The sequence below is a fragment of the Trachymyrmex septentrionalis genome, unplaced genomic scaffold (assembly GCF_001594115.1).
Source record: "Trachymyrmex septentrionalis isolate Tsep2-gDNA-1 unplaced genomic scaffold, Tsep1.0 scaffold131, whole genome shotgun sequence".
Classification (NCBI taxonomy): Eukaryota; Metazoa; Arthropoda; class Insecta; order Hymenoptera; family Formicidae; genus Trachymyrmex; species Trachymyrmex septentrionalis.
Window position 1 is genome coordinate 1,570,761 of NW_017304450.1, and position 10,489 is coordinate 1,581,249.

General features: G+C 33.2%; 2 protein-coding genes across 2 annotated transcripts in view; both read left to right on the forward strand.

Moving 5' to 3' along the window:
• Window positions 1-10,489, forward strand: part of LOC108757005 (zinc finger protein Xfin-like) — a 71,363-nt gene that overhangs the window by 26,094 nt on the left and 34,780 nt on the right. The window lies entirely within an intron of this gene.
• LOC108757004 (zinc finger protein 525-like) lies at window positions 8,435-9,970 on the forward strand. Its single transcript, XM_018501230.1, has 2 exons — window positions 8,435-8,464; window positions 8,713-9,970. The coding sequence occupies exon 2, from the start codon at window positions 9,041-9,043 to the stop codon at window positions 9,935-9,937; it is 897 nt and encodes a 298-aa protein (XP_018356732.1). The 5' UTR covers window positions 8,435-8,464; window positions 8,713-9,040; the 3' UTR covers window positions 9,938-9,970.

Here is a 10,489-nt window from a genome sequence, read left to right on the forward strand (position 1 = left end):
CACACACACACACACACACACACAGATATGTATGTATATATACATATTATAAATGTTTAATAAAATTTTTTAAGGTAAGAAACATTGCTTTTTAAAAATATATATTTGATATCTAAAAATTACATTAATATATAAACTTCTAAAAAAAGATATACGAGTAAATAAGTACAAATAAAATTATAATTCTTCCTAAATTCATTTTATTAGTAATCAGTTTAAATCAGTTAATATTATAATAGTTATTATTTCATTTTCTTTTCAGAAATGAAAAACCAGCACAGACGTGCGTAAAAAATGAACTGTCTATAGATGAATGTACGGATTCTACGTTGGTTTCAATTTTCGTTAAAGAAGAAAAATATATAAAGCAAGAAGATTGCAGTGTTCAATACAAAGATGTAAGTTTGAGACATGAGCCTTCAGAGGATCCACTGACGCAAAAAGAATCTGAAAAAACTGCAAACAGAGAAATTACTCATCAGAATTATTCAGGCATGAAAAAACAATTCAACAGACAAACGTTTTATGAATGTAGCATATGTACGAAGCTTTTTAGATCGAAAAACTTGTTTGAAGGTCATTTAGTGGCACATAGTGACGCTCGACCTTATCAATGCGACGTCTGTGGCAAGTGTTTCAAGAGAACCAATACTTTAGCGGTACACAAGCGAATTCACACTCACGAGAAAAACTTTGTGTGCGATGTGTGCGGTCACGCATTTATACAAGCTTCTCAGTTAGCTACTCATTACAAGCGTCATTTCGAAAAGTATACAATACACTGTGAGATTTGCAACAAGGGCTTCTTCACGAACGCCGAGCTCCACGGACACATGAATGTGAAACATGGCGCCAAGGAACACGTATGTACTGCTTGCAACAAGTCTTTTCCCAATAATCACACCTTGGCGCGGCACTTGAAAATTCATGATCCGAACTTCAAACCGGTGAAGCACCAATGTGAGTTCTGCGGCAAGATATTTGCTTACAAGAACTCGTTGGTCGTCCATGTCAAGTCGCACACCGGCGAGAACAAATACGACTGTCATTTGTGTGGTAAATCCGTCTCATCTAAAGGATCCCTTCAGGACCATTTGCGTCTTCATGGCGGGGAGAAGTCCCTGGTCTGCGATGTTTGCGGCAAGGCTTTTCACAAAAGGACGACATTGATCGTGCATAAAAGAACTCATACCGGCGAGAAACCGTACTCGTGCGATACTTGCGGAAAATCTTTCACGCAACATTCGACTCTTGTTATACATAAACGATATCACACCGGTGAGAGACCATATCAGTGTAATTATTGCAGCAAGTCATTTGTATCTAGGGGATTGCTTAATGCTCATAATAAAGTACACATGGTTAATGAAATGATGATGCCACCGACATAGTCATACAATTTATATCTGTTTCTATTATACTGTGTCAGTTGGATCTCGTGTTTAAAACATTATTGTGTATAGTGATATTATCAGACTTATATGAATTCAAGCGGTGAAATAAAGTGCAACGATATTAATAAACGCCGTATTTTACATTTATTTTGACGATGCTCGTCCACAGTGCTATATGATAAAATTTTTTAATGTTAATACTTTTTGCGGGAATCGTAATGTGGTATTATCATGTAATATCTGACATATTTTGATATATTGATCTCTTATTTTTATTTTTTTTTTATTGATTTATTGAAGTGCTATTTACAATGTATTAAAACTTCTATCTACTCATTGCAGCCATCTTGGATTGTGGCGTCAGAAAAGCGATAAAATATCAAACAAAAACTTTTGTAAATTATATTAAAATATATTTTTTAATAAAACAACATTCGAAATTGATAGAACAGATTTATAAAATAGACCGAAAACTTGTGTTCTAATAATTAATAAATAACCATATATTTGCAATTGAATTATGTAAAAAAATGAAACTAACTGTATGTCGAATTGATATCAATTCAAACATAAATATGATTTTATTTCGAAATAAAAGGAGTTTTTCCGAATATTTTGTAAGTATATATCATATTTAAATTTGATTTTATTGAAAAATGAATGACTGAATTTTTATTATGTGTTTTCTCGCTTCTGATATCATTATTTGAATTCTAAGGATTCGTTATTCGTTATTCGATTAGGAACCTTAAACAAATTAATTTCATTAAAAATTGTATTGCAAAGTTTTTCTATGCTTTTGACATGAATTTTTCTCTTTATCTTTGACAGGCGACGTGTGCTTGTGCGTGTGTATTATAAAGTGGATTATTATAAGAAGTTAATGTATTTACATGAAAAATGATTGAACAAAATCGTAAATATAGCAAATGCCGATAGAATAACAAACAGAAATATCAAGAAAGATATATGTAACATTGTTTATTTGATACGGATTGCAGTAAGAGCTATAATTATTTTTTTTATATGGAATATATTCCTGCATTATGTATTATTAATATAAAAAAAGTGCTACTCAGAGTTATGACTCTATCAAATGTTTCATCATCGCTTTTTTCATATTTAAGTGTCTCTATCGTTAGATGTCATATGATGATTTTGATTATTTTTTAACCAAATTATCTAATTTATCACATAATAAAACTGCAAATTTGCGCAAGTTCAGAAATTTTACTTACAGGAGTAGAAATAATTTGCTAGACAACGAGACCAGACAATGAAAGAAAGATCGTTGCCATATAACAAGGATATTCGATACTGATATCCCTCTGAATTTTTCCATTTCAGGTACAACCAGCTACAGTTTCCTGAAGACTATTACCCGATGTTCTCTAAACTTGATCTGGTGAAGAAGAATGGCGAACCTGCGAAGTCCTCGTCGAAATGCCTGGATCCGGTGGACGCCACTGACGAGACAGCAGTTTCAACAAATCCCGAACAAGACATCATAAAGCAGGAAGTAAAGTACAGTGAGGATGACGAGGAAGATCTTCCTTTGGCGTATCACTGTAAACTCTGCGGTGTTTTCTTTGCCTCGCAGTCTTTGTTGGATAATCATGAGATCGAGCACAAAGGTAAGCGGAAGAATACATGTGCCCAATGCGGCCGGATCTTCAGAACTGGTATTAGTCTTCGCAAACACATGAAGACGCATTCGGTACGTAAAAGCAGTCGCAAAAGCAACTCTTCAGGAGTGAGCGATCGTATCGCATCGTTGAAAAAGGTGAAGAAAGAAAAGCCTGATCTGGAGTTTCTTTGCAAAACTTGTAACAAAGTTTTCCGACACAAGAGCAACTATCAGAAACATTTATTGCGCCACACAGTAGGCGATCTCCCCTGCAAACATTGCCCCAAAAAATTTCGGTTGTTTCGTGACTTAACGAGGCACGAAAAGACGCATTTTCTACCGAGTTACATGTGCAAGGAATGCGATTACGAAACTACTGTTTTAGCGGCTCTGAGCATTCACATGACGCGACACATGGACAAAGCGGATCTGCCATTCAAATGCAATGAATGCGACAAACGTTTTCGTAAGAAGCTCGATCTTCAGGAACACTATAACATTCACTCGGGCGAAAAGCCGTTTGTCTGTCAGCTCTGTAACAATGCCTTCTACTTGAGACGACAGCTTTCCGCACACTGCAGACGTACGCATCCCGAGCTGAAGGCCAACAAAGTGACTAGCACCGCTTGTGACATTTGTGGCCGCGTACTTGCCACGAAGAGATCGCTCTTCCGACACAAGGAAAGCCACAATCCGACAAAGCTGTATCTTTGCGATTACTGCGGAAAGAGTCTCAGTAGCGCTGAGCACTTAAAGAAACACAGGCGGATCCATACCGGGGAAAAACCTTACGTTTGCGACATCTGTGGAAAGGGTTTCACCGATTCCGAAAATCTGAGGATGCACAGAAGAGTACATACGGGGGAGAAGCCGTACAAATGTGACCTGTGTCCGAAAGCATTCTCACAGAGATCGACGTTGACTATTCACAAACGCGGACACACCGGGGAACGACCTTATGTGTGCCAGATATGCAATCGTGGATTCTCTTGCCAGGGCAACTTAACGGCCCATCAGAAATCTACGTGTGTTTAAGAACTTATTTTATGAATGACTTCTTGTTAATGACGCGATTTTCGTTGACGACTACATTAAACGATAATAACAGTGCGATAGTACGTGCTTACACGTTGTTGTTGCTTATATATCGTAACAACAGAGCAGACAGAAATTCTGAAAGAAGTTTTGAATTATTATAGATTATATTATCTATCACTACGTTAATGTTGGACAATGTCGACGAAGCGTTATACTCACGATATTGATCCCGATACTTCTCAATAAATTTCTATAATATCTTTTGTACACACTGGTTGTAACGTTTGCGTAAACCGTGCGACGCTCAAGAGACAAAATAACGCGCGATATTTGTCCGTTCGGTTTTTTATGAATTATACGATTATACATTTGTACTGTCGTGCTCAAAGTGTTCCGTTACGAATATTGTTGTTCTATTTTTTCAGTGTAGATAAGGATAACTTGTAAGCCGAATAATGCCAATGTTGTTGAACGACGAATTCGTTTTCTTTTCCTTATTTTTCTCTTTTCTAGAGTTTCTTTCTAAGGCGAGACCTCAGACTTATTCGTATGAATGTGGATAAATGCATCGATAAATTTATGTTATCATTGATATTCGTTATTATACGTTTAATAAAATAACTCATACATAAAATAGAGTGTTTGTAACTTTGAAATTATCTTATCTTTGTCGATTGTTCCTTGTAAGAGAACGTCATTATTTCCAACGTCTGTATAAATTGCCAAATTAGTTCTTGGGCCATTCTTATATGAAACTTTGGATGAAGAAGAGAAAGTATTCATGTAATGTGTATGTATCAATGTCTTGACGATATGACTGCGTTTAAATATGAATGCTGAAAAATTATTGTTGTTGCTTACAGAATTCTCGAATTTGGAGAGTTGATGGGAGAACGTTTCAAGAATGAGTTTAGCGAAGACAAATCCGAGGTGTACAATTATTCGTTAGAAATCGAATTCAACGATAGGAAACTTAATAATCGAACAAAAGAAGAAAAAGCAAACAATATTGAAAAAAGCATGTGATGAAAATGTTAGAAATACTGTGATTAATACTGAAAACGAAAAAGAAAAGTGTGTGCGTGCGATATGAATGTCCTATATGCCATGTGACTTATCTTCTGCTTTGTAAATATAAAGAAGATATATAGTGAAGCATAGCAACGTACATCCTTACACGATGCGAGAAAACCTTTAAACGCAAGTCGGATATGAATAATTACATGCAGATCCACAGTGATGTCACATATATTTGTGATCTATATAGCTTGATTTCGAAAGTTTTATTTGATTGTCAAAACGGGTGTACAAGCGCGACTTTCGACGTTACGAACAGTGCTGGGTCAAAAGATTTATGTCGATTATAATCTCGAGGATCACAACTGTCACAAGGTGAGTTAGCGAAGAATCTGTGGTACTAAAACTTCATTTATAATTATTACAATTTAGAGAAACCATACCATACATATAAACGTGTGATTCATAGAATTCAGAAGTTTGCGCCGAAGTAATAGAAAAATTGTATCTCGGAGCTGAGCCTTCGCAGTCATGAGCCTGCACTTGCCGAAGTTCTTGTGCGCCCAGTGCGATAAAATATTAGCGTCGAATTGAATATTAGAGCGACATGAACGTATATATACCGGCGAACGACCTTAGTGCATGTTATGCCCGAAAACTTTCGCGAGATACGTGTCAAGATGCATAAGCTTATTCACACAGGTGAAAAACCAAATGTGATATTTGCTAACAACATTTCACGCAATATAACAGCGTAACGGCACATCATCGCAAACGACATCAACGTTCCAATCCAGCCAAATGGTTATCGGCCATTCCCGTTGCTGCTCAATCGACTTGAATTGATTTGAAAGCCAAACTACTAGAGAATTTGATTAGACATATCCAATGTGCATTGATGCATATTAAAGTCATACATAAATTGACGTAAAGATGTGTGTTTAATATAAATATAAAATAGATTAAACTGTGAGATCTTCAATACATTTTATTATGCTGTCAAGTAAAAAATACGTTTTATAATTCGAAATATTTGCATTTCATTTTTACACCCAGATTAAATCAGTGTATAACGATTGTAATATGTATTAATGCGCATTTGTGCTCAACCGTAGAAATTTTAAGTTTAATTTTCAAACAAGCTTATAATTTTGTTTCTAATATACTTAAATATTTAATCGCTTAATTTAGAAATTGTATAATAGCAATAGTATTAAACATATTAGTTAAATGATTTTATTAGAATTTTATTGAATATTACTACTGATTATGGAAGACTTGATTTTGCCAGTTGTGACAGACAATGTATATTTGGTATTTGTACTGATTGAAATTAATGGATGTTTTAAGGCACGGTGGATGACAGTGAAGGATAATGATATATGTCGGAATGTATTATGACGTGATAGAGATTACTTATAAAGAAGGTGTGAGGAAATGCCCAGTAAAAGGAGACAGAAAAAAAAGATTACAACGAACAATGAAAAAGAAGAACTTTAAATAGAAAAAGAAACAGATAAAGGTAGCAGACAATTAAGACAATTACAGTATAAGAGCTGAGTACACAAGTATAACTTCTTCGATTTATAAGAAAGTATTGAAAGTGTCGATAAGAGGTAATAAGTTCCATGAGCATGTTCTTACGCATGGCGGTATCAGGCTGCGATATTTGCCGTGAAGACTTTACTCAATGATCCAGTCTCGGCACAGAAAAAAACCATCCCGGTCTTTTTTCACTCTACACGTCGCAGGTTTCCATTGCTGGTTTAGCCAAAAATGTTTTATAGAAGCTCGAGAAACTACAATGAAACTAATGAACTTAGACGATGCTTTAATATATCGTTATTTCTACAAAAGTCATTTAATCTACAAATGTGTAATAACAATGTTCGAAAACATATTTTTCAAAAAAATATGTTTGATAGTTTGTGAGAAGATAAAAATACTATTAAACTATTAAAGATGCACCGGATATTCGAAAAATATTCGATATTGGATACTTTTTTATTATCTGGTTAGATAGCTAATATCTGGCAAACTTTTAATATAAAATTTCAGCCGGACATATATGTATATATGTATGTATGTATGTATGTATGTATGTATGTATATATATATATATATATATATGTTCGGCTGAAATTTTATATTAAAAGTTTGATGCAGAATTCTATTCTTTTCAACTAAACTTTTTACATAGTTCAGTTTTTCTCTTTTTCTTTTTATGTTGGGGAGATAAAGGAAAAAGATAAACTGTGCAAGAAGTTCAGTTAAAGCTTCATTTGGAGAGCGCGATATCAACAGCATCAAGCGCTGTTGTGTCATTCTGTCTTTATTATTCATTAGACGTAAAACAAGAATAGGATATAGAATGATGCAATAATGTTGATAGCGCGCTTATCATTAAAATAAACAAACCTAAAATTGTCGCTATTTTTTTTGCTTTCTTTTTTTAGAATTTTGGGAAATTTATATCGGATATCCAGAAAATATCCGGTATCCATATATGTCATAATTAAAATCATTCGACGATTTTTTTTTGTTACAAGTGCGTTTAGTTCTATTTTTAGTTTAATTTTAGTTTAATTTTAATTTTTAATAAATGTGAAAAATATTTCACTCTAGATGTATGTTTTGTTATTTGTATGTGTAAGGGAAAAAGTTAACTTGAAATCATGGAAAGGATACATACAAAATCGCAATTGCGATGTATTAAAAAAAATGACTCTTTATTATGATAAATTATAAGACGGAAGACTGATTTTATTTACACTATTACTTTTAATTATTTAAATTATTCGGGACATACGTTCTCTATATAAACATCTTTTATGAATACAAAGTATAAGTATTTAGCATAGCTAAATATTTATTTAAAATAACTGAAATATATGTGTTAATAATGCTTAATTAATAATAAGATATGTATAAGTGTATACATATATATAAAATTTCGTATTATGAATAATTATTTGGATAATTGTTTGTAATTAAACAAACACTGATAAATAAAAAAGATTATATTTTTGTAAGATTTATTTGTATAATCAATTAAGTACGTTAATATTATTATGAGCATAATATTAAATAATATTGTGCACGCGGAAAAAGATAATGTAGTAACAGTACATTACATTTCATTTGAAAATAATGTTAAATTCAGTAACAGTATTAATGGAATAAATACATACTTGCTTTATTAAAGACTAATGCTGTTAATACATAATTTTTTTTCATTTTTTGTATGAATAATATTCTTATTGCGTAATAGCTTTATTTTGTGCAAGAAAAAAATATTTTCCACAAATTTTTTCATTTTTTGAAGTAAATTTACTTTCTTGCGTTTATTTCAGACTCATTGCATCTCTCTGGATATAACGGAATACAAGTGCGTGTAAAAATTTTATATAAAAAAATATTAAAATTCGGTAAAAATATGCGTAATTTTCTAATGCTATTCCTATGAAAATTTTCTAGTAATTGATGGTGACATCTACAATATAACAACACAGTGAGATTTAATTTATTATATATAATAGCTAAGGAGATTTTTTTATGTCACATTTGGCTATTTGAATATATGATTAAAACAAGTATTGATATTTTATACGCTGACACGATTTATCCCTGTTTCAGGGAAAAGCCTATCATCAGGCAGACAGGAAGACAATACCAAAAAGGACCTGTTCGTTTTGTCTCCATTTTGTTGGACTCATGGAAACCTGTTCAAAGTGAAACTAATTCTACAAGTGAAAAACTTAAACCCGTTACGATACAGTGTCAAAATGTGTCAAATGAATCGATTAATGTAGATTTGTCATTAGACTCACAGAATTCATCTACAATAACTGTTAAAGGCACCAATATTTCAATTGACAATGTTCAATCTTTGTTGAATGCGAAATCATCACAAGTCTCCGATTCTCCGAATTCACACAAAGAAATCATCGAAGTAGATGAAGTCATGGAAGAAATAAAAAACACATGTCCATTTTGCGAGAGGCATTTTAACAATGCAAAGCAAGTTGAACAACATGTAAAATATGCACATCGTAAACCATATCAATGCGACAGATGCAAAAGAACTTGTTACACGCCAAGAGCGCTGGAAGAGCACAAAAAAATACACCGACCGGACTATTTCTTTGAGTGCGAAATCTGTCATGTGAAGTACAAAAGTGAAGATGGACTAAAAAGACATTACATTCGGGCTCATAGCGATTATGAATCAAGATATGTTTGTGAACATTGTGGTCGCAGTTATAAGCTGAAGATCGATCTAACGCATCATATGAAAAGAACCCATGTATCGGATCTACAAATCTGCCGCTTTTGCGGCAAGAAGGTCAAGGACGTCAAAGGCCACGAGTGGCGGCATCAGAAACGAAATCGTGAGATCAAGTATGAATATCCATGTCACCTGTGTCGTAAAAAGTTCCACCATAGAAGTAGATTGGACAACCATCTGATGTTACATAAAAAAGGTTTTAAATGTGAGATTTGTGGAAAAGAGTATAGTGGTACTCGCGAACTCACAAGCCATAAACGTTTTAAGCACGGCCAGACAAACGTCTCTACTTGTATTCTGTGCCAAAAAACGTTTCTATCTATTAGTAATTTTTATCAGCATGTGCTCACCCATGCCAGCATACGGCCATATAAATGCGATGTCTGTGAAAAGGACTTTACGCAACGCTCCAGTCTACTGAGACATAGAAAACATCATCCTGGACCGTTACCGCCGTTATCATCGTCTCATCCGCAAATAGCCGAGCTCGCCAGGAATTACCTTGAAAAGATAAAAAATGATGACCATATGGATGAAAGTTTCGTATTGGATTCACAATCGATTGACGGTTGATGTTAACAAAGGATTATAAAGTAATATCTTGAAGTTATTAAGGAATGTATAAAATATATGAACTATATATTACAATAGAGAGAGAGAGAATATACGATTCATACAGATAAGTTTTTTCGATTGCATCTTGTGTACGAACAAAGCATATACATGATGATATTTTTGCCTTTTCTAAAGAAAAAGACTGATATATGTATGTACACTTATAGAGAAATATATATTCTTAATACTATTATTTTCTTTCAGAAAATAGTATTTGATATATGTTTCACGTACAGGGTCTGGTCGAGTAATACGTAAAAGCGAGCACGACGTGATTTCTTATAAAAAAATTTAAAAAATTTAATTCTATATATATTTTTTATTTTTTTATAAGGAATCAAATCGTGCTTGCTTTTATATGTTATTTGATTGGCCTTATATTTTCGTGTACATTAATTGAAATGTTACTACATCAGAAATTTCTATATTAATATTTATGTATTGTGCAAAATAAAAATTTTACAAAACAGTGAACATTAAAAATATTCAACAAAAATTTATATTTTAAAT